The following is a 23,312-nucleotide window of genomic DNA, read 5'->3' as shown; positions in this document are numbered from 1 at the left end:
ATAGCACATGTAGCTGGGTCACTTAAAGGACAGTATATTTGCACAACGTACCAAGCTTGATTGGCTTAATCTTGGTTATTGTTTCTGTGGCTTAGCCTGTTGTGCATGCCCAGCTGACTTGGCTTGTTTATGGTGCAGTGGGTTGTACAAACCCAGAAAATTGGTCAGTTCAGGGGCCAGTAACAATGTATTGTGTGCCCTCAGCCTTTAGGTGTGAAAAGCTTCCCCCACCCCATCACCATTTTTTCCAAGCCAAGAATGCAGAAGGAGGCCCCTTGTCTGTGAAGCTGCTTGCACATTTGGTGGCAGGAGGCTCACTCAGCTCTGGGGCTCTGTGCTGGATCCACAAGCCATGCTCGACTCCGCTAAAATGGGGTTGGGTGGTGTGCAGTTGTGACAGCAGGACTGAGCCCAAAGGTTGGTTGGAGGTCTTGGGCGCCGTCTCCTAGAAGCCCTCAGGGTCTCCCCCTTCCCTGCCTGCCTTGGGGCAGCTGCTTGGTAGTCACTGCTGCCACCACCTGCCTGCCTTTCCCTGGCACCCTCCCCGCTGACGTGGCATAGGAGGTGGAAGGTGGATTGGGATCTTGTAGCTGCTGGGCCTTCCTGGCAAGTAGAAAAGCAATAACTAATATCTCTGGTTCCACCTCCTGGCTCTGGATTTTCAGCCGTGTGTCTAAGCAGTTCAACTCTTCCACAACACATTGGCAGAATTAACTTTGCTTTTTTCAAAAGAGGGAGGGAAAGATAATAAAAAGCAAGCATTCCCTTTTAACTTGAGTAGTCATATGCAAACCAGCCAGTGGGAGAGGAGATGGACAAGCTCCCCAGAGAATCTGCAGTGGAAAAAGTAGACCAGAGAAGGGAAGGTGCTGAGCCAACCATCGGTTGGGATTCATCTCTTTCTAAGACACACAATTGCCGAGTTTACACAGAGCAAAATACACATCAGTAACAGTATACATCAGACCATAAAACTTAAATTGCTGCACTCTTTCCAACATAAAGGTAACCTTATGCAATATTTATAGCTCAGACTTGTTCCCTGTTTGGCAGAGAGAAATGGGTCACTGCACAAACATTTCCTGCTTGCTTCAGTCTTCCAGAGCCCAGCAGGTACTGACCCTCCCCCCCCCACGTCACTTCTCTGGCTTCTTGTGGAGTTCTGGCTGCAGTTTTCAAAGGGAGGGGGCCTTTCCACCCTAAAGGAGGGGAGGGGGCTGGGAGGTGGCATGGCATGGCATGGCATGGCATGGCAGGCACGGCTGAGCCTGGCTGGCTGGTGAGGAGACGGTGGTCTTCTGAAAGCAGAGAGACTACCGTCTAAGTTGGTTTCAACAAGTTGTACATCACAACTTCGGGGTGTGTATGTAGCTTATGATTACTCTGGCACAATCACAAAGTAGTTTCAGATGGGATTCCACTGTAATTCAGGGGGAATATATGGCAGGTGGCAGAACATTGGATGGCCTTTTCCTATTGCCATTTGATCTTGGAAAGCAAAGCAGAATGGGGCCTGTTTGATATATGGATGGGAGGCTACCAGAATGCCCATTGATGTCATGACTGAGAAGTTGAAAAAGCATCCCAGGAGAAGGCAGCGGCTAGTCAGTTTCATATTATTGCCCAAGAACTACAGAGATGTGTTGTTGTTGTTGTTGTTGTTGTTGTTAGCCAGTTTGGTCTAGTGATTAAGGTCCCAGGCTAGAAACCAGGAGACTGAAAGTTCTAGTCCTGCCTTAGTCACGAAGCCAGCGGGGTGACCTTGGGCCAGTCACTTTCTCTCAGCCCTAGGAAGGAGGCAATGGCAAGCCACTTATGAAATCTTGCCAAGAAAACTTCAGGGACTTGTCCAGGCAGTCTCTGAGAATCGGACATGATTGAATGGATTAAAAAAATATTTTTTATTATTATTATTATTATTATTTGCAGAGTAACCACTATGCATGTTAATCCAGCCCCTATTTAGGCCTCATTTCCTGTCCTTTGATGTGCCCCCCAGCGCCAAGAAGCGGAAACCAGCTTGGACAGACCGTATCCTATGGAAGATCAAAAGCTGTGGCCTTCCTGGGCACCCTGGGCGGTCCAGCGGTGGGAACCTGGCCGTGACCCAGCTCTGCTATTGCAGCCACATGGAGTACACTGTGAGTGACCACAAGCCCGTTGTTGCCGTCTTTGCAGTACAGGTGAGTCTGGAGCTCAGTTGATGCCCCCCTGCCTGAGTCTGTGGATGGCTGTGGTTGTGCCCCTGGGAGTTTTAACCTGCATGCTGCAAACCAGGACTTTTAGAAAGAAACTTGCCCATGCCTCGCTTAGGCCACGTTCTTATGGTGACTTTATGTTATGGTCACCACATGCTAGTCTGCCTGCTCAGAAACACCACCCTGTGGTAGGACCTCATGAAAATACTGATCGGAAGTTGCGGTGGGGGGAGAGAATATAGTTATTAATTGTCCATGTGTATAGAAAGAGACTGATAGAGTGGGAGGTTTCAGCCTTCTTTCTGACCTGCTGGCATGGACACGTGCAGGGTGTTTTGGTCCTTTCTTCTGTTTTGGGGAAAATTCGATGTGAAAACTGCAGGAATATTTCTGTTTGCTGCCAAGAGGAGGAATATGGTGGGAGGGGCACCAGTTGGTGGGAGGGGCAATGGTGGGAGGGGCACCAGTTGGTGGGAGGGGCAATGGTAGGAGGGGCACCAGCTCATCTTGGGGGATGAACTGAGAGATCTATTATAGATCTCTCCCCAACAAACAGGATCTGCGCTCTGGATCTTATATTTTATATTTATTTTATTTTTATAGAGTTATTTATATTGTAATTTTGTGTTTTAATTCTGACTGTAAACCGCCCACAGTCCCCTTTTCGGGGGAGATGGGCAGTGATGGAAATTTGAAATATAAATAAATAAATAAATAAATAAAATCCTTCTGAAGAAATCTCTGGAGGCCCTTGCTCAACTTAATTGCAAGTTACACTCCGAGTAAGAAAACCAGGAGGTTTGAAGCTGTGCCTGGCCCCGTTCCTTGTTAATCTCCCCGGGAGCACATCCCTGGGCTGCCTTTGTTCCAGTAAATGCCCTCTGGATAGGGAGAGAGCAGGAAAGCTCCATCGAGGACCCAGGGCTAAACTTCTAATGCCCACCCAGGGTGGTGGGGATGCAAACCTGAGCTTTGGAGGAATATTTTGCAGAGAGTGTTAGCAAAGGCATGTTGAAATTGCTGCATTCCTCATGCCCCATTGTGTGGTAAATATGCAGCGATTTTACACACTTCTCACGCAAGGAGCCAAAGTGAAGCCTTATGACTCCTTTTCCGCCCCCAGGGAAAGTGGTTGTGGAGGTGTAAAGCTGACTTTCCATGGGCAGGCTGGAGTGGCAAGGATTCTGCCCCCTCTTTGACACCAGTACAACCACTGCTTTGAAATATAAGCATGGCAGAGGAATTGGGTTCTTGCTTCTACCTTTATAACAGGAGTAGACAGCCCATATCCCAGCAACATGTATGGCCTTGCATGCCAAAATGCGTTGGAGGGAAGGTGTACCATTTCTCCCCCTGAAGCCCTCCAAAGGGCCTTTGCTCTCAAAACAGGGCCATTTTGCCGCTGAGGTTTGACAGCACAATTTGGGAGTAGTTTTGGCAGAGAGTTCAGAGTAGAGAAAGTGGTATGAGGAAAATGTGTTCCCTGTGGTTCCCATTTCCACCCTTAAACTCATCCCAAATCGTCGCAAAAAGGTGCAAAGGGCATCAGTGAAGGGCCTCCTGCTACCCTCCCAAGCTCTCTCTCCTGCTCAGCCGCACAAGGGCCTGAGAAGGGGCAGAGCGTCTAACCAGCTGCAACCTTCCTCATGCCATTCATTCTGCAGTTTGGCTCCCGAGCCGATGTGCCCCTGGTGGAGATTCAAGTGGCCGATGAGTGGACCAAGCCGGAGCAAGCTGTGGTCCGCTACAGGACCTCCTCGGCCTTCCACCGCAGCTCCTGGGACTGGATTGCGCTCTATCGGGTAAGAAGGGGTTGTCTGGTGGGATGGTTTTTGGAAAACAACTCGGCAATACCTTAAAATGTCCAAATGCTGAGTGGTTGCACCAAGATGGCTGAACAGGTTAAGTATGAAATAAAGGAAGTGTGCACCACTAACAGTTTCTGGAGAGAAGGGTGTGCAGGAGAGCAGGCTATGAAATGTGGTGCTGCTTCTCTTTCCTTCCACCTGCTCTGCTTTTTGCTTAGCAGCTGATCTCTTGCAAAGCATTTCCAAGTGAAATGTTGGAAACTGCCTGCCGCTGTGATTTCAAGGAAGCAGCCTAAAGAATAATACCACCCAGCTGCTTTTTTGCCACTTAGCTAATGCGGTTGCCATGATTTTGTAGAGGAGAGATGGTTGTATAGTTGTAAGACCTCAGTTGTCTAAGGATACCTTCCTGCAAACAGTGCATTGATAAAGGTTGACGTGTGGCCAGCTTTTGTAACATGCAACAGCCTGCCTGGCATGGATTTCAAAATTCATTGTTCTCAGTCTAGCCTGGGATTCCCAGATGGTCTCCCATCCAAATAATAACCAGGCACAATGCTTTTGAGATCAACCAAAGCTGAAGAATCCATGCCAGTTTGGAAATGGTCCTCCCAGCACTATCAAAAGCATTAGCCAGATGAAGTCACTTCTTTGTTGAGCTCATGGTTATGTACATGCATAAATCTGGGCAACAGTCTAGACGTGGTTTGCTGTTGCTTTCTTCGGGGATGTTTTTCAACTTCCACTCTAGCCTACAGCTCTGAGATTTCCTGGTGGTCTCCCATCAAACATTGACTGAGCTTGACCTTGTTTGGCTTTTGGAGATCAGCCCAAGTCAACCATGCATTGCCATCTGCTATGCTTTTGTGGATTTACTACTAGTACTACTATTGACATTATTCCAAACCTGCAGCCCATAATGGATTTTCTGCACTAAGAAAAATGATGGGAAAAGTGTGAGAATGAATAGCCAGCTTAGAAGTTGTAGACGACTTCTAGACAGCCCCGTGAATAAAAGCAGGGACTCCCTGCTTCTTTTTTCAGGTTCTTTATGGAGATGGAAGAACCGAGTAACAGTTTCCATTATGGTCATGCTAGAGTTGAATTGTCTAATCTTTATTTGCTGAATTGTCTAATCTGTTGTCACACACACACACACACACACACTATTGTTTGCTTGTACTGCACTTAGATGTAGATGCATACCAAATAAAGATACTACATTTATGCAATATAGGGAGTTGATTCTGTAATACACATACAAGTGAAAGAGTAATTGATTTATAATCCATATCGATTTGTGGATATGAACTGAAGGCCGAGACAACTAGAAAATACTGAATTGTGAAACTACGTAGTTTTTTAGAACTGGACTTAATACAAAATATGGCACTAATCAATTTAATAAAATCATAAAATCCTTGTGATTCTAAGATTAGAAAACAACTGCGTTTGATTTTACAGTCAGCTTTCCATTCGTCTTCTCTAAGCTGTTACAGAAATGAGTCGGATCTTGAGCCTCTTCTGAACCTTCCCATAAATAATTCATGCAGGAAAGTGCTTGAGAAAGAGCTGGTAGGCGATAAGGACTAAACGCAGCAGGGAGCATGGGAAATTGCTGCTGATCAGTTGTTGTTTATTCGTTTAGTCGCTTCCGACTCTTCGTGACTTCATGGACCAGCCCACGCCAGAGCTTCCTGTCGGTCGTCAACACCCCCAGCTCCCCCAGGGACGAGTCCGTCACCTCTAGAATATCATCCATCCATCTTGCCCTTGGTCGGCCCCTCTTCCTTGCGCCTTCCACTCTCCCTAGCATCAGCATCTTCTCCAGGGTGTCCTGTCTTCTCATGATGTGGCCAAAGTATTTCAGTTTTGCCTTTAATATCATTCCCTCAAGTGAGCAGTCTGGCTTGATTTCCTGGAGGATGGACTGGTTGGATCTTCTTGCAGTCCAAGGCACTCTCAGAATTTTCCTCCAACACCACAGTTCAAAAGCATCGATCTTCCTTCGCTCAGCCTTCCTTATGGTCCAGCTCTCGCAGCCATATGTTACTACGGGGAACACCATTGCTTTAACTATGCGGGCCTTTGTTGTCAGTGTGATGTCTCTGCTCTTAACTATTTTATCGAGATTTGATCAGAGTGCCAGCTAAAGACTGGTTACAGAGAAAGTTTATTCATCCTGACCAGGTGCACACATTGTGTTAAACAGTAGTTTGCTTAGTTATGGTTTGTTGAATAAGCCACCACTGACACATCATGCTAAATCGTAACGTTTGGTTTATAACCATTCTTGAGGGTTTGATAAGCGTAGCAAACCTGTTATGGCTTAGTGAAGTATATGGAGCTGTCCCCGTTTGGTCCACATTAGTTGGTCTTATCTTCCCTGACTGGTGGAGGGAAGAGAATTACCCAGTCATTGGCTTGGAAGGAACTCTTTGACCATCCCAGACCACTGCTTGAAGGCCTCCAGTGATGGAGCACTCCCACCCCCCGGGAGGCAGGCTGCTCCCCTGCTTAATAGGTCTCACCTTCAGGAAATCCCTCCTGATAGTGAGTTTGGATCTCCCTCTGCAAAGCTTCCACTTGTTGGTTCTTGTCCTACCCTTGGTTACTGTGGAGAGCAAATCCACACCCTCTGCCCTGTGACAGCCCTTCGGGCGTTGGACGTCTGCTGTCATGTCTCCCCTTAGCCTTCTCTTCTTTAGACCGAACACACCCAGTTCTTTCAACTGTCCCTCCTGGGATTTGGCCTCCAAGCCCCTTGCCACCTTGGTCGTTGTTCTCAGCACTCTTTCCAGTTCCTCAGCAACCTTCTTGTATTGCAGAGCTGGAGCCGGATTTCAAGCACTGATCCTTCTTAGGCTTATCTGGAAATCTTGGGATTGAATTGGGATCTTCTGGGTGAAAGGGGGGAACATAGTTCACTTAATAAGCAACACTGTTGTTCTGACTTTCTAAAACATCTGTATGAACCGGAGAAATAGCAAGCTACAATCCATGAGTGAATCTCTGGCACCTTGTAGGATCTGGTACTCTCCCCCTCCCATGACAGTGGCAGCATTGACTGCAGAGCTTTATCTGATTTTTCTTTACTGCCAAGTCTCCACTGGGGGGGGAGGACCTGTTTGGCTGGGTGAATACATCCCTGCAATTTTCTTGGCAGCCAGGCAGAAGCAGTTTGCTGCTGTCCTCTTTTGGGATGTTTTATTGCCCTCCCTCTAGTCTACAGAGAGTGAGATTCCCTAATGGTCTCCCATCCAAGCACTAGCCAGGCCTGACCCTGCTTTGCAGCCCAGACAAGAGAAGGCCAGGTCAGTGCTGCCATCTGCTGAGATTACAGCAGACTGGAAGTTGAAAAAACACCCGGGAAGATGATACCCCCTTCTGCATCATGCCAAGGAGCTACCCTGGGAATAGCTTAATGTAACAAGCAGGACAATATGGAATATACAGCCAGGAGTGTCAATCTATTAACAAGATTTAATTGTAATTCAGTTTCAACATAAGCAAACTGAAATCTGCATTAAGTTCTTGCCAAGGCCCTGCCTGTTTCTTTTTGGAATCTGGACCCCCAGCAGAAGCCCAAGATGGTCGGAAAAAAATGTGTACCCCTGTGCAAAGTGAACAGATGATTGAAACCACAAATTAAGAGGCGGTGTGAGCCCTTCTCAGTGCATGGAGAAGCAGAATTGTCTGGGCATCACAGCAGCAACAGGGAGGTCCTGAGGAAACTTCTCGTGATTTTTCTCCCCTTCAGGTGGGTTTCCGGCACTGCAAGGACTACATAGCCTATGTATGGGCCAGGCAGGAAGATACTGAGAGTCACCTTTACCAGGTAATTGCGAACCAAGAGGATGTGAACAAATGGAGCTTTCTCTCTGCAAGCCAAAGAGATTTGATCTCAGAAAGAGGTTGTATCCCAGGTGATGGGCTGATGAGCTGGCTCTTTTCACACGATGGGAGTGCGTCCTTATCTGGAGAACAATTTCATTGGTGACTTAAATGCAAGTCTTGAGGTTTGATGCTGGGGAGACCCAAGTCTGAGCCTTCACTTGATCCTGAGCTCACCAAGTGACTTTGAGCCGCTCCTCTTTTCTGCCCAATCTACCTCACAGGTTTGGCATGATGAGGACAAAATGGCCCCATGCACAAGAGGGAAGAAGGGATAGCAATGAATAAATACATCACCTAGGGTTGTTACTAAACTGGCCTATTTTCTGGGTTTGTACCAAATGTTGAACCATAAGCTAGCCAAATGAGCTAGGTTTACACACTCCAATAAGCTAACTGGAGGTAAAACTAACCATGTTCAAGATGCATGAATACAGTTTTTAACTGATCAGGTTGAAATGCATCAAGTCAACACACTTTCAGAGTTAACAGGTAGACGATGCTTGCTTGCTGCTTCTCATTAACATTCCTACCCTGGCATCTTAGAATCATGGAGTTGGAAGGGGGATTGGGGGGGCATCTAGTCCAACCCCCTGCTTGTGGAGATGTACTGGTTATATTTCTCCTTACCCCTACTAGTAATGGCCACCAAGGCTTCCCTGCCTGCTGACCCCCAGGTACATTGGACTGCCACCCTCATCATCTGTCAGCCTCATGCTGTGCTTACTAGGGAATGGTGGTAGTGGTAGGCTAGCCCACCCTCAAACTGTGAAAGGTGGCACAAAATGGTAAGTCCAGTGCCGGTTTGTGAGTCGGTCCTCTTCTGCTGTGCCTCAGCCTCCTCCCTCTTTTTCTCTCTTCCAACTAGCTGGCGTTTCCAGAGGAGTCCCTGCCCAAAGGGAAGGGGGATTACATCCTCGGCTTCTACAGCAACAGCTGCAGCTGTATGGTGGGTGTGACAGACCCCTTCCAGGTGAGCACCAGAGAGGCAGGGGGCAGGACGTCGCTGGCCCCCAGAGCCAGCCCAGGACCCTCACTTCCCTCTGTTCCTGGGGAACCGCTGCTAATGCCCCGAGATGTGGCTTCCAAGAGGCCTTTTGCACCATGGCAGCAACATGGTTTGCGCTGCTGATGTTTGCATCGCCTTGCATCCTCCTGCGACGGCTCCAGGAATGGGAACTGTTATACAGTTAGGGCAGCTTTTCCCAGCCAGGTTGCCCTTGAGATCCTTGGATTTCAACTCCCAGAATTCCCCAGTCCACTAGACCTTTGCTAAGAAATCTGGGAGTTGGGGTCCACTTATCTGAAAGGCCACCCTGGGTTGCAGGAGGGTGGAACAAGAACTCCCTCTCACCTTGCCGCTGCTCGCTAGCAGATTTCACAAGTGAACTGATCAGGGATATCTGCAACAAAGAGAGACAAGTTACGGCATCTTCGTGCAGGCCCCTTCTGTGCACGCCTGCATTGCGATGCCACTGCAAGGCAGGACTTGTATTTCGACATCACTGCACCCACTCAGGCGCCTCTTGCTGGCAAAAAACAGGCCAGACAGTCCAGCCTGCTACTGCTGGCCTGTTTTTTTGCCAGGAAGGAATAATTAAAGCAACTTTTTTTTCTTCCCTCTGCCTAGATTTTTAAAAAAATGTTTGGAAATCAAGTCATGCCAGTTAACTTCACTTGGCTATAGTGCAGAGGCCCATGGAACTGATCTTTTATTCTTCTCTTTATTCTTTTCTATCACTTTCATTCCCTTTGAAGTCCCAGTTGTGATGCACAACAGCGTATGAGATCGCCAGTCATTTAGTCATGTAGCTGCAACTGCAACAGCAATTAGTGTGAAAAGGTGTGCCAGTCCCTGCAGTGCTCCTGGCCAGTTGAACCTTGTCTGGGAGAGATGGAGAGCTGGCCTTGCTGTGTGCCAGCTGTGTGCGACTTTGTGTGGCTGGGTTTCCACCACACGCTACACTGGGTTGGGTGGTGTATGCTTCAGTGTGTTCTGGAAGCCCAGCTGTTGTCTTTGCATGCTGGGCGGATCAGGCTTCGCCTGAAGGGCTTATTGGTTTGGGCACTGCATGTTGCGCGAATGCAGCAATGATATTCCGATAGTCTGGGTTTAGGGTAAGGTACGAACAGTGCTTGTGATCTGAGGAACCCTTACCCCACATTTCCTTGCTCTAGATTTCCTTGCCCACCCCGGAGCAGATCAGCAGCCCCACGGACAGCACCAACAGCACCTCCGAAGAGGACGACGACAGCACGCTAGTGCTCCTCGGCCCCAAGTCCCGCAGCCCCAGCCCTGGGAAGATGCACGGCCACCGGAGCCGCAGCCCCAGCCTGGCCAAGTTCCAGGGGCTGCTGTTGCGGTCCTCAAGCCGAGACCAAGGGGCCAGCCGCAGCCCCTCGCCCCAGGGGCGCCGCCACAGCAGCATTCTGAAGGCCGACATCCCCAGCATCCACTTCTCCAAGGACAGCCCGCGGTGTCGTTCCAAGTCGCGGGAGATGGCACAGCACTCAGAGGCCTCCTCCTCCTCCACCATCACCACCCCCCAGGCCTGGACAGGCTGGCGCTTCGAGGAGAGTCCCCTGGCCAGGGCCGATCCGCGGAATCTGGGCCTGCTGCCTGCCGTGCGCCTGGAGACTGTTGACCGGGCCATGGGGTCCCAGCGTGAGAGCTGTGACCCGAGCTTGCCCGGGCGGAGGATGAGCCCCACCAGCCCCACGGTGGGGCTCGCGGCTCTCTTTAGCACTTCCCCACAAGAGGGGGGAGGGCACGACCCCCACAGCCACAGCTGCAATACCAGGCCCTAAGGGGGCAGAGCCTGCTCAGCCATCACCCTGTGCAGCGTGCGTGCCGGTGCCCCCTTATGTCTTTGCCCGCCTTGCTCTCCCTCGATGCATCTGTTCTGGTGGGGGCAGACCCAGGAGAGGCGCTACCGCGGTTCCACCCCACCCCGTCTGCTTGGCAATAGCCCCATGTCTGGGTCGGTGCCCGTGTGTCAACCAAAGGCCTGACCCTCTCAGCCACCCAGAGCACCCCTCGTCCCCTTTGGGGAGCTCCTTCTCCACCAAGCACCCAGAGCCGCATCCGCATCCCGCACCTTCCTGGCGCTCCTCTTGGCCCACCCAAGGCAAGGCACCTCTTCTCCCTGCTGAGCGGTGGGAGAGCGCGATAGAGCGGGCCGAAGCCAGAGGACAGCGGCACCTGTCTCCCCTTCACCCAGAGTTGCTCGGAGCTCACCTGGCAGTGGCCAAGGAGCTCAGGCTCCCGGCTTGAAGAGGGGTGAGAAGAGCACAGTCGGGGAGAAAGGCCACTCCAAGGCCCCGTGTTGTGAGCACTGGGGTCAGCCAGGGGCCCAGTCAAGCTCGTAGCGATGGACCCGGGCCGGCTGCAGCCAAGCCCAAGCCTCCTGGGGCTGCGGTGGCACTTCCAGCGAAGACTGAGGACGGAGGGTGGCTCGGAATGGGGAGGGAGGAAATCTGTGGGGGGGGGCTGGGGAGTGGGTGTTGGTCTCTCCCCAGACAGATTAGGGATCTTCACCGGGACGAGTTCAGAGTGGACGCAGTCTGTTCTCGCTTGCTCCCCACCCCTCCAATAAATCATCTACCAGCCTTGACAAAAGAGGCATGCCGCTGTCTCCCCATGCAGGAGGGGGCGGGGCTGGGAAGAGGTGATGCTCCACCCAACACTCCTGCAGCCTCCCCTTTTCTTACTTCCCCAAACAAAGAAGAGCCCAAGTCATGGTTGGAAAACATTTTACTGCTATGTTATTCATAAGTAAAGGTAAAGGTTTCCCTTGACATTAAGTCCAGTCATGTCGGACTCTAGGGGGTGGTGCTCATCTCCGTTTCAAAGCCGAAGAGCCGGCGTTTGTCCGTAGACACTTCCTCTGTGGTCATGTGGCTGGCATGACTAAACAGAACTCCGTTACCTGCCTGCCAAAGCGGTACCTATTAATCTACTCACCTTTGCATGTTTTCGAACTGCTAGGTTGGCAGGAGCTGGGACTAGCAATGGGAGCTCACCCCGTCATACGGATTCGAACCGACCTTCCAATCGACAAGCTCAGCAGCTCAGCAGTTTAACTCGCAGTGCCACCACATCCCCTATGTTATTCATAGCCCCACAATATTTATTTTCTATCCCGCCTTTATTATTTTTATAAATAACTCAAGGTGGCGAACATACCTAATACTCCTTCCTCCTCCTCTTTTCCCCACAACAACAACCCTGTGAGGTGGTTGGGCTGAGGGAGAGTGGCTGGCCCAAGGTCACCCAGCTGGCTTTCATGCCTCAGGCGGGACTAGAACTCACAGCCTCCTGGTTTCTAGCCCGTTGCCTTAACCACTAGCCCGGATTGGCTGTATCCTCCCTCCCCTAATAAATCACAGCTTCCCCCACCCTCCTTGTGAGGATAGCACAGGTGGGGGGGCAAAGGAGGAGCCCTCCCTCCTTAGCAAGAGGAGCTCCTCAGGACACCCGCTTGAGAGGCACAGCTTGGAAGGAGCGCCTGGCTGCTGCCTCGCCTCTCCCCGCCCTCTTGCTTTGGGCTCAGCCCCATCGTCCAGCTTCAAAGCACCAGGCCTGGAGTGTTGTCGAGTCCGGTGCCTGCTGACACTGAGTTCCTTGCGGCAGAGGGTGGCTGGACGGCCTTGCCCAATGGAGAGTCTCTGGGCCTGGGTCTTCATGCTGGCAGTGGGGTCTTCCGCACTGGGCCCCTGCTCATGGGCCAAAGGAAACACATGGAAAGCCCCCCACCCACCCCGGCATGGCTGAGCTCTGCTGTGTTCTCTTCCTGGGCTCGGCCCTCTCACGTGCACAGTGGCAAAGGTGCCCTTGCTCAGCGTGGCACCAGGGGGAGGTTGGCTCGCACCAGCTGCACACACTTGTCAAACAGCTTGGTGGCTCCCTTGAGGGATGCCCGTCCTTGGCGCTTCACTTTGAAAGAGGCCCCTGCCCGTTTGCCAGTCAGCCGGTTGGTGAGGTGGCGAGCCGGGGCCAGGATGGCTTTGCCAACGCTGATGCAGCTGCAGGAGGAAGGGACAGAGCAGTTGGGCCAGCCTTCACTGAAGCAGGAGCCTAAAGCAAGAGCTGGCAGCATGGGGCATCTCCAGAAAGAAGGCTGGCGGGAAAGCGAGGCTGGGCTGCAGATGCTCCCGATGTTGCGGAGGGTTGCAGGAAGCCAGCAGGTGATCTCACCAAAGGGGGAGGAGCCCAGTTTACCCCCAGGCGTAGGCGTGTGAAAAGGCAGGCAAGGGAACGTTAGACCTAGACGGAGAGCAGGACTCTTCCGCTTCTCCCTTTTCCTCCCCACCCACAACCTTTCGGCACCAAACCTCAGTGGCCTGAGCTCAATCTGCAGGCAGCGCAGCAGCTGTCCTGAGAGGCAGCTCTCTGCACAAGGAAGCGCCCACTTGGCCCCTTGCAGTTACTTCCTTTCCGACAAGATACAGGAACCTCCTTGCCGTCAGCCCTTTTCATCTCCCGGGTCAAAGCAAAATTTCATTCCGCAACAGAAACGTTTTGCCTGGCAAGTGTCTTCAGTTCCCCAGGAAGGCTAAAACATCAGAGATGTTGATTCCCATCTTTGCAAGCCAAAATGAAACCCAGTGCAGAATCAGAAACCAGGAGTTTGGTTTACTGACGCACGTTATTGAAAGGCAAAAGCTTCTGTGCACTGCAGCTTATGGCTTTCAACAAAACATGTTAGTCAGAAAAGAGGCTTACTGGTCTCCTCCTGATTTTTGGCTACTGCAGACTACAGGATCAGAAAAGATCAAATCTCAGCACTGATCCACTCCAGGGACACTCCTCGTCCTACGAATTAGTTGTCTGGCTGAGGCGGGAGGGGAGGGAGCAGGCGCAGAAGAGGCGGGGAGCGTGGCAGGCGCAGGCAGCACAGAGTGGCTCTACTCACTTGGGCCGGCCTTCCTCTCCCGTCGTGCAGCCTGGGAGGGCTTCCAGAACAAAGCAGGAGTGGGAGACGTAGTGGGACAGAACTTCCTCTTCCACCTCATTGGGACCCTTCCTCCTGCGCAGGAACTGGGCCAACCTGTGGGGAGAAAGGGGCCGAGGAGTCAACTTGCCTTAAATCTTCTGCCGTCCTGAGCTTCTGGAACGCAGCCAGGGGGAAGGCCACAATCCTGCAGAGCCCCTCAAACATTGCAGGCCAAGAGAACCCTCGCCTGGGTTTTCCGCCTCTCCATTAAGGAAGACTGGGCCCCTACCAATCTTCCTTAACCAGGTCCCCCCACCCCGCCCCCAGACACAAGTGGGCAGGACTACAACTCTCAGGTCGGGTTTGCACAGTGTGCTGGATGAGGTCCAAATGGGGCTGGGAAGTTTGCAACTGGTATTCCAGGAACTTCACCTGTGTGAATTTACGGCATCATATGAAACCAGGATACGGGTGCGTTTGGGGTGCAAACAGAGCACCTGGGATTAAGTGTCTTGTGTGAAACCAGCCACCACCTTCCATGCTGGGGTTACATGCTTGGAGTTACAGCTCCAACACCTTTGGGGAGGGATCCACACTCCGTGCAGATCACCAGAATGGAGCTATTGGAGATGCTCCACTTCCTCATCAGACTGCCTGCGCAGCTCCCCATAGCCCAGTTCTCTGATTCCATGGATCGTGGCCCTTCCTTCTCACTCTCTCCTCCGCTCCCCCCCCCCCATTCTTGCCACCCAGTCCCTGCGGCTGGGGCCATTTGAGGTCTGGGGAGGGGCGATGCTTACCGGCGGGTGCAGTTGCAGTGGAAGAGGGTGCGGTCATCTGAATTGTGGAGCTGGTACCTGAACTCATTGGGAGCAATTTTGAAGGGGCACCGATCCAGCCGTTGGTAGCAGCGGCACCTCTGTGACAGGGCTGGAGAGAGAGATGGGCAGCAGTTCAACCGAGGAGTCAAGGGTCAGGTCACCCACGGAGCCCCACGTCAAGTCTTCCCACCGTGGCCAGGAGGGGCCACCTGGGAGGCCAGGAGCAGGTAATCAGGAAGGCAACTCCAGCTCCTTTTTGCACCCCATTGCCTGCTATTCGGGCATCTGAGTTGGCCATCGTGAATATCAACTCCCTTTCTTCCAATCCCATTTATTGTCTTTTAAGCCTGGGACCTTCTCGCCAACTTTCAGGCTGAGCTTCAGTTACCCAGGAATTGCAATTCTTGGAATTCCCAGTTGGCATGGCCAATGGAAGCTTTTTGGGGACAGTGAAAGATACTTTTTTGTGTTGTATATCCTCCTCCTCCTCCAGGAGCCCAAGATGACATCCAGAGAATGCCTCTTTCAGCTTTTTTCTTCCAATATAACAACCCTGTGAGGTAGGCTGGGCTGGGCCAAAATCACCTCCAGAGCTCCCATGGCAGAGGGTGGATTTGAACCCAGGCTTCCCAGGTCCTAGTCTAAAACTAAACTTCTACGTTGGTCCCCAAGGTGAAGGACAAACCATCAGGTTCAGAAACACAAACAGGTTTCTTTTTGGCAAAAGCTTGGAAAGGCCCAACTTGTCAATCTGAGAGAGAACAAGCGATTATTTTTACCTGCTCCTTCTACCCCATTAATAATTCTTCTGACATTTAAGTGGGAGGAATTTACGGTCTCCTTACCGGAGGAGCTTGTTCCTGGGATGGGAGTGGCTTGATCTGGCTTGGTGGTCGGGGTCAGTGGGGTGATTGGACCCTGCACCTTGGGTGGCAGCCCCTTCTTCTCCTCGGCCAGCTTCTTCCGCCCTTTTCTGCCTTTCCAGCTGGGCTTTTGCCCTTTACCTCGATGCCTTCTGGGCTCGGGAGGAGATGTGGTAGTGTTGGGGTCCTCAATGGGGTGATATGGGCTTGGATCCACCATGTGAGCCAGCGGCATTGGGCCATACCTCTTACACCTAGTGTAGGACAGAAGAGGTCAAGGGCACTGCTCAATCTCTGCATTTGCGCAACACACTGACCATGGCTTATGCAATCCCCCTGGGTTTCCTGATGTATCTTTTCAGCCTAAAGCCTCCCAGAAAAAATCAGCTACATAACTTGAATTTGTGTCCTGCATGAGATGGAGAAACCAGGAAATCTGCAGTCACCACAGAATTGGGTGGGATAGCTAGTACCTTTGAGGAAAGAACAAAATCTAAAACAATCTTGGTGGATTAGAACAGTGTTCTCCAGCTTAGGCAGATAGATGGACTTCCAAAATTTTTAGTAACAGCCATGTTGGCTGGGAAATTTGGAAATTGGGAAGTCCATGTTTCCAGATGTCATGAAAGTTGGGAAATACTGCGTTAAGTTCATTTTGGGAAAAGAAATCCAGTACACAGATACAAGATGAGGAATACCTGCCTTGGGTACAGTACGTGCAAAGGCTCTCAGAATTGTAGTGGATCAAAGCTTCTCAGAATCCTAAGTTAAGTTACATTAACTGGATCATAGCGGAAAACTAGCTGAATATGAGTCAGCCAGGTGACACAGCAGCAACGAAGGCAAGTGCAGTTTTAGGCTGCATCAAGATTTCCCAAGTGTGAGAAGCACTGCTTCTGTTCAGTTCTACACTGGCCTGCCCCTGCCTGAATATCGGGTCCAGTTCTGGGTCTTGGGAAAAAGCTGCAAAGAAAGACAGTGAGGACCGTGAAGGACTTTCCAGGAGAAATTGAGGAAGCCAGGCAGGTTTAGCCTTGAGAAAAGATAACTGGGGTGAGGAGAATAAAATAGCATTTTTCAAGTATCTTGAATACAGGGAAGTCAATCAGGACCTGTTTTCTACCACCATGAAGTATAGGAGACAGAACAACAGAGTTAAGTTATAGGAAAGCATTCTGATTAAACAGTAGGAAAAAAATCCTAATACTATGAACAGTTTAATAGTGGAAGCAATGACCCAGAGGAAAAGGGGGAGGTTCTTCTTCTTGGAGGGGTTTGCGCAGAGGCTGTTCAGCTCTCACTGGGGGGACACTTGGATTCCTGCCATAGGCAGTGGGTGGACTCAATGGCCATTACCAAATCCACAGTTTTAAATTATCTTGGAGTGGGAAGCAAGCTCCTCTCCTGTTGCACAAGTATTCTGCAACCTTGGCATCCAATGGAGTTGAGCCAATGTTGCATTTTGATGGCCATGAATCTGACATCCAGGAACAGCACCCCATGCTTGACACCAGGAAACAGAGCCCACAAAACCTCAAAAAACAAGTTGCACAAGATTTCAGTCCATTTATTATTTTTTTAATTTGGCACTCGTTACCTGAAAAGATCACTGGCTCCTATTATTTCCTCACTCAGACACAACCCAGAGCTGGCTTACTCACCCGCCCCACCAGTGCCATTCAAGGCACTCCTCGCTCTCTTCCAGGTCAAAGCATGGGGTTTCCAGCAAATTGAAGAAGCTGGTCCCAATGAAGTTGGAGATGGTGTCACTGAGGTTCCTCAAGCAATCCCTGAACCTGTTGAAAGATCCAGAGGAAGAACGTCTGTTCATAGTTAGACAGTTTTCTCTTACGACCATCATTCCCCAATTTGCCAGTCGCCATGTGTTTTGGACTACACCTCCCAGCATCCTCCACCATCATAACCAACAATGCAGGAGGGTGACAGGAACACATTGGGAGGGTGCCAGGTTGGACAAGGCTAAGTCAAAACCCAGCTTCCCAGGATCCTGTACTCGCCTGTTATCACAGCTGCAGTGAGAAACGGTGTGCAGGCGGTAGTTACGGATGCCGTACTTAAACCCTAGAGGGGAGATGTGCGCATCACACTGGTCATGTTCACGACAGCACACGTCTGGGCCCTGGAAAACCCCTGCAGCAGAAGGAACAGGGATTAGAGGAACAAAGGCCAAGCCCCCCCGGATCTCACCTGGAGGCTACCTCTGAGCAAAGCTGGAGGGGGCAGTGGGTGTCACAGAAGAAACAGAAATGTGCTTCTTCACGACATTGACCTCCCACACTGGGGCCTCCAGAAATTCCCAGTGTGGGAGGGCAGTGAACTTGCCCAGAATTCTCACCAGCACAGCCAAAGGGAGGGTAGGCGCTGTACTCCGTCTACGGCTAGTGAGACCCACATGGTAAAAAGGCTGATCAAAATGGTGAATTCTTCCACCACCACCTTCAATCATACTTACAGGATTCATATGTAATTCTGACATAGATAGATACTCATATAATAAACCTTGGATTATAGAAGTCTAATGCTGAGCACCAACTGCAGGGCCCAGTCTGGACTTGGCTTGAGCTGTTGGCCCATGAGTTCTAATCCCCGGGCCTCCCCGGGGTATATGAGCACATTCGGGGCAGCGCCGTCGTTCCAGAGCCAACCACCCTATACAGAAAAGGGCCATTTCAAACAGGTTTTGGGGGAAAAGGATGCCCTTCCTGGTAGAGCCCCATCAGCAAGTGGTCTCTTATGTTAATTACTCAACACTTTACATTTTCATCTGCAGTTTTGTAAAAAAAAACCCCAAAACCTTTCTCCCTCCCCCCAGTATTCAACGGCTGTGTCCATATAATAGGCATAACCTGCTTCCTGAATTAATCCCTAGTGGCAAGGGGTATGTGTGTGATACATGACGCACTGTGTTCCCGCAGTACACAAAGCCACAAACTGATAAAGGTGCTTGGTTTACATGTGGAATAAATGCAGCCAATCAGCTTGTCCCCGAGATGGTCAAGTGTGTTGTGTGAACATAACCTATAACTTCCTTCCAGGTAATTGCAGCTTTGAGTCTTCCTTTCTCCCATTTGCAGAGTGATGTCCCTGTCATACTGGGGTGCAGTGGGCTCTACCCTGTGCACTAGAGACAGAAGCTGATAGGAGGGATGCCTCCCCCTGGATCTCAATTAAACTTCAATAAACTTCAATAAGCTCAAATAAACTTCAAGTCCTCACAGTTTTGAAATCAATTTGTCAGAATGTGTGCTTTACTATACTGTTAAAATTAAGCACTTTCCTCCAATTTTCAAGCTCCATTTTTAATGTCACCACTGGGCCTGCCTAGACTCGAAAAGTAATCCTGTTAACAGGATTTGAACTCAGCTGCTTGAACACATAATTTGGACTTCCATCCTTGGGTATAACCCTTGCTTGGCACATTACTAAATACCCCAGGTCTGCTATTATGGCCCTTCAAGTGCAGCAGGCCTGGAGAGTAATGATGTCACTACCACTCGTCTCCACTCGGGTTCTGAGGATGGGAGCAACAGCACATTGCCGCAGCTGCGCCTCGAGGTGACAGGTACGCTGTGCTCTTTCCAACAAGAAAAGGAATCTCGCAAAAAGGTGCAACTGGGAACCAGGGGCAGACTGTTCTCCACATGCAAGCTGAACAAAGCTGGTTCCTAGAATGTTGGTTCAATGAAATTACCTTACATACAAAACTCCAACAATCAAACAGCTACTGAGAAGCTCATCACCAGGACTGGACTTCTTGGGTTCCTCTGCCAGCCTTGGCAACTACAGTACTGTTTAGATCATAGATAAAACCTCCATATGAGGAGGCAGCTCATCTCCAGGACTAAAAAGGAGAGGCAGATGTATTAATTTTTAATTAAGCATTCCTCTTTCTTTCTCAAAACCACCCACAGCTCCCGTCACTGCATCTAGAGGCAAGGAGTTCCACAGGGCGGCTTCTGCTTCGTATTAAGAAACTTCCTAATGTCTTACACACTTATCTCCCGTTTTTCCCTGTGTGGATGGGCAAAAAGATTCAGATGATAAGCACCCCAACTTTTAAAGGCAAAAGAACTGGACAAGCTCGGGGAATTTGGCAAGAGTGCTGGTTCCACGCGAGGGCGAGGCATGGTCGTTTCCTTCCCCCGTGGCGTGGGGCAGGCCGAGAATCGAGTCCAGCCGACGCGTCCCCCCTTACCCAGTTCGGAGGACTGGCTAGCCGAGTCCCCGGCTCCGCACCAGAGTGTCCCGGGAAGCGTCAAGCCCCGCCGAGTCCGCGGGCGCGCCTGCGCTTCCTGCCCTCCTGCGGGCGCTACGCTGCTTGCCGCGGCCGGGGCTCCCTTGCAGCCGCCTTGCCGCGCTTCCAAGGCGCCCAGCTCTCTCCGCAGCTCCGGCCCCCAGGAGGCGCGCACCAGAGGGTCGCGGAGCCGCCCCGGCGCGCAGAGCTCCAGGTAGCGGCGGGTTAGCGCCGGCTCCGTCCGCCAGGCGCACTCCAGCAACTGCCAGCTGCGCGCGTCCCAGAGGCTCTGCACCAGGACCGCCGGGGACCCGTCGGGGCGCAGCCACAGGAAGCTGAGCAGCCGGGAGCGGCCCCCGGTGGCCCTCGTGTGACAGGCGGTGTTAGCTTCGGTCCAGGAGCCGCGAGCGCGGGAGGGCGCCAGGCCGAGGGCCAGCAGCAGCAGCAGAGGCAGCACGCGCGCGGAGAAGCCCATAGCCAGGGCGGACCGAACCCCCCAGGAGCCGCGAAGCCGGCGAGGAATGAATGGGGAGCTGCTCCAGGCGGCTCTTTTTTAAACGAGAGGTGGACGCGGCCGCAAAGCGAGCCTGGGATTGGACGGCTCTGGCAGCACCACCCGTAGAGCCACGCCCCCTCGTTCCCACGCTAGCTTTCGGGCCGCGCAAAACCGGGAGTTCCCCCTGCGCGCTCAGCTCCCGCCGGCGGAGATCGCCCCTTGTCCTGCGCGGGGTGTCGGGCCCCTCTTCGTCCAGCAATTAGATGGGCGCCTGGCGTTCGCTTCCCCTCAACCAGACCGCGCCTTCCTACGGTGGCATGTGCCTCCCGTACAGTAGGGGTGACTCAAAAAATAAATTAGAGTGGGTGAGATGTGAGTTGCCTTTCCAGCCGTCAGGTGCCCCTGAAATGTGCTAAGCGCGCAGGCAAATAGGTCCTCTCTCCGAAGCAGGTGGACTGCCTCCGAAGTTGGAGGGTTTGCTCCTAAGGATCGTCTGGCTAACTAATGCCCAGCCGCTAGGCCTGCATTTTTGTAAGTGATGTATTAAAAGACAAATTTTTATTTTTATTTATATTTCAAATTTCTGTTACCTCCCATCTCCCCCAGAGGAGGACTCTGGGGGACAAATGTATATCTTAAAACATGCACTGCACAACTATATGCTATCCTTCAAAATAGTTTGCCCAAGAAACTCATAAGCAGGTGGGCCATACTAAAAAGAATAAAATAAAATTGAACAGCAGCCTGGCTTTTAATAAATGGGCAAATTAATTGGTTAGACCTATTTGCATTTTACAGAGCCTCCCTCATCGCCTTCTCTTCTTATGGAAAGGGACACTTGCTTCTTCCAGAAGCCATAGACAGGCCTTGTGTATGTTTCCACAGTACACAACCAGGGTATTTAAAAGCCTAACAGCTGCATATCCCCTCCTGCTACCCTTGGTTTTAGCCTCCGTTGGTGAACACGTGGTGTGAGCCCAGCCTCTTTGCTCAGGTGTCTTGAGCAAAGCTAGGACACCACCAGCCATGGTGTGGTGTGTGAGTGTGTTAAGTGTATGGTGCAAACACAGCCTCACCATTAAGGAGGCAGGGAGGGGAGCAGAGGACTCAGGGTGACTTCTTTGGAAAGTCGTTTAGGTGGAGGCCATCCTGCTTCTGCTCTGCCAGGTACCTTCTCTGTTTCCTGTTACTCACAAAGGCCGGGATGACTCATCCCCATCACCCGATGGTGATGCCTGAGAAAAGGCCTGCCCAGCCCACACCGAAGCCAGCAAGGCAGGGGTGGGGAGGGCAAAAGAGGGCAAAAGCCCAAGAGCGGAGCTCATGCAAGGAGCCTGCAGATTGGCTAAAGGACATGCAATGATCAGGTGGCGCCTGCATGGGATCCCTTTTCCAGGGAAGCCTGTGCCTGCCAATAGAAGTGGATCTCTGATGGGCCAAAAAGAAAAATCCCCATTGGTTCTCCAGTTCGAGAAATCTCTTTCCAGGAGGAGAATTTCAGGGAAAGTTTTGGTGGTCTAAGTCTCTTAAGTCTTACATGATACAGCCCCCTGCCCCCCCCCCCGCAGGGTTGCAGTTTCCCAGCCTTCCATCCAGTCCCCCAAGAGACATCAGAAGGTGCTATCCTGGAGGAGCTTTTTCGGTCAGGGTGCTGGAACAACCATTAAGGGGGAGACCTGCCCTGGAGAGATGGGGTGGGGGGGAGATCCTCCCTCTTGTTTCCTTACCCATAGATTGGGTGGAGAGTTCTCAAAGGCCACCTGTGTCCAGCTCTCATCTGTGCAAGGGCCAGGAGGGGGTTCCAGGGTGCAGATCCTGGAACCCAGATTCACTGCCATGTGCATTTAAAAAAAAAAAAAATCCACAGGGCTCTGTCCCTAAGACCCTCTGAGGATTGAAGGAAAGGGAGGAAGATGCCAAGAAAAAGTCTGTGCTGAAATATCACAATAAACCTCAGCCACAACGTAGAGAGAACATTCTCTCTTAACCACTAAGACAGAACAACTGAGAGTAGGGGTCCCAAGAAGCCCCCCCCTCAGCTCCAACCCCAGCAATTCAGAGCTAGAGCCATGGATTCTTGTGCAGATGCTGCCAGGCTAGGATTCGCCGCAACGCTCCCTAGCCAGTGCTTTGCAGAAATTGGATGACCTCAGCAACACCATACAGTGCCTTGGTTTAGTGCAGGGGGGTCCAACCTTTTGGTTTCCCTGGGCCACGTGGAATGAAGAGGAGTTGTCTTGGGCCACACATAAAATATATAAGCTGGGTTTGGGTTTGCTGTTTATGTGTCTAGTTGCTTCCAACTCTTCGTGACTTCATGGACCAGCCTATGCCAAGCTTCTGTCGGCCATCGCCACCCCCAGCTCCCCCAAGGTCGAATCCGTCACCTCTAGAATGTCATCCACCCACCTTGCCCTTGGTCAGCCCCTCTTCCTTTTGCCTTCCACTTTCCCCAGCATCAGCATCCTCTCCAGGGTATCCTGTCTTCTCATTATGTGGCCAGAGTACTTCAGTTTTGCCTTTTGCCTTTCAGTTTTGAAATATAAGCCGGACCGTGCCCCAGACCCCCCACCTTCTCCTCCCTCCTCCCCTATGAGACTCAACAGCGTCCCCCAAAATCACTTGAGCCCCTGCCTCCCAATACATGGGACCGCAGCTCCCATCATCCAGATGCAGCCCCCCATGCACCCCACAAGCCACAGAGCGGGCAAAGGCAGGCTCTCTCCGAGGACAGGTGTGCGAGGCTAGGCAGTGCAGCGCGGTGGGTTCGAGGGGCCATCGCTGCAGCGCGGTGTGCTCCCTCCAGACAGCTGGGGAGGGAAGGAGGGAGGGTGCACACTCTGCTCTGCCCCTTTTTCCTTCCCTCTTTTCCCTCTCCTTTTCTTTTTTTCTCCCACTTTTGGGCGGCGCTTGGCTCTCCCTTCCAAGCAGTGGTGGCAGGAGCAGCAATTCCAACAATAGGCGCTAGCGGTTTGAAAAATATCACAAAACAATGTTAGAAATTTACGATTTTGGGGGCCCACATTACTAGCTGTTCAGGG

General features: G+C 51.5%; 2 protein-coding genes across 2 annotated transcripts in view; one reads left to right on the top strand and one right to left on the bottom strand.

Annotated features, from left to right (window-relative positions):
- The window catches only part of INPP5J (inositol polyphosphate-5-phosphatase J), a 51,810-nt gene extending 41,065 nt beyond the window's left edge, over nucleotides 1-10,745 (top strand). Inside the window, exons 11-15 of the mRNA XM_063315812.1 lie at nucleotides 2,000-2,183; nucleotides 3,863-4,000; nucleotides 7,767-7,844; nucleotides 8,769-8,873; nucleotides 10,079-10,745. Of these exons, the coding sequence (XP_063171882.1) occupies nucleotides 2,000-2,183; nucleotides 3,863-4,000; nucleotides 7,767-7,844; nucleotides 8,769-8,873; nucleotides 10,079-10,708 (1,135 nt within the window). The 3' untranslated portion in view covers nucleotides 10,709-10,745. The remainder of the gene's footprint in view (nucleotides 1-1,999; nucleotides 2,184-3,862; nucleotides 4,001-7,766; nucleotides 7,845-8,768; nucleotides 8,874-10,078) is intronic.
- Nucleotides 10,746-12,661: 1,916 nt separating this feature from the next.
- On the bottom strand, nucleotides 12,662-20,250 carry PLA2G3 (phospholipase A2 group III). The gene is made up of 7 exons (XM_063315811.1): nucleotides 19,737-20,250; nucleotides 17,539-17,671; nucleotides 17,182-17,316; nucleotides 15,503-15,774; nucleotides 14,637-14,766; nucleotides 13,816-13,950; nucleotides 12,662-12,925 (listed from the first exon to the last, which is right to left on the bottom strand). The coding sequence occupies exons 1-7, from the start codon at nucleotides 20,248-20,250 to the stop codon at nucleotides 12,739-12,741; spliced, it is 1,506 nt and encodes a 501-aa protein (XP_063171881.1). The 3' UTR covers nucleotides 12,662-12,738.
- Between the last annotated feature and the right edge of the window lie 3,062 nt (nucleotides 20,251-23,312).

The sequence above is a fragment of the Candoia aspera genome, chromosome 15 (genome assembly GCF_035149785.1).
Source record: "Candoia aspera isolate rCanAsp1 chromosome 15, rCanAsp1.hap2, whole genome shotgun sequence".
In the NCBI taxonomy this organism is placed as follows: domain Eukaryota; kingdom Metazoa; phylum Chordata; class Lepidosauria; order Squamata; family Boidae; genus Candoia; species Candoia aspera.
The sequence above is the reverse complement of the archived record's forward strand: the minus strand, read 5'-3'. Positions and strand labels throughout refer to the sequence as shown.

Excerpts from the sequence above, each read along its gene's own strand:
- PLA2G3 (XM_063315811.1), bottom strand. The coding sequence starts at position 20,250 with ATGGGCTTCTCCGCGCGCGTGCTGCCTCTGCTGCTGCTGCTGGCCCTC. Across the intron at positions 15,775-17,181 it reads GAATGGCACTGGTGGGGCGG|GTGTAAGAGGTATGGCCCAA; the intron begins GTGAGTAAGCCA and ends GTCCTACACTAG. Across the intron at positions 13,951-14,636 it reads CACTGCAACTGCACCCGCCG|GTTGGCCCAGTTCCTGCGCA; the intron begins GTAAGCATCGCC and ends TTCTCCCCACAG.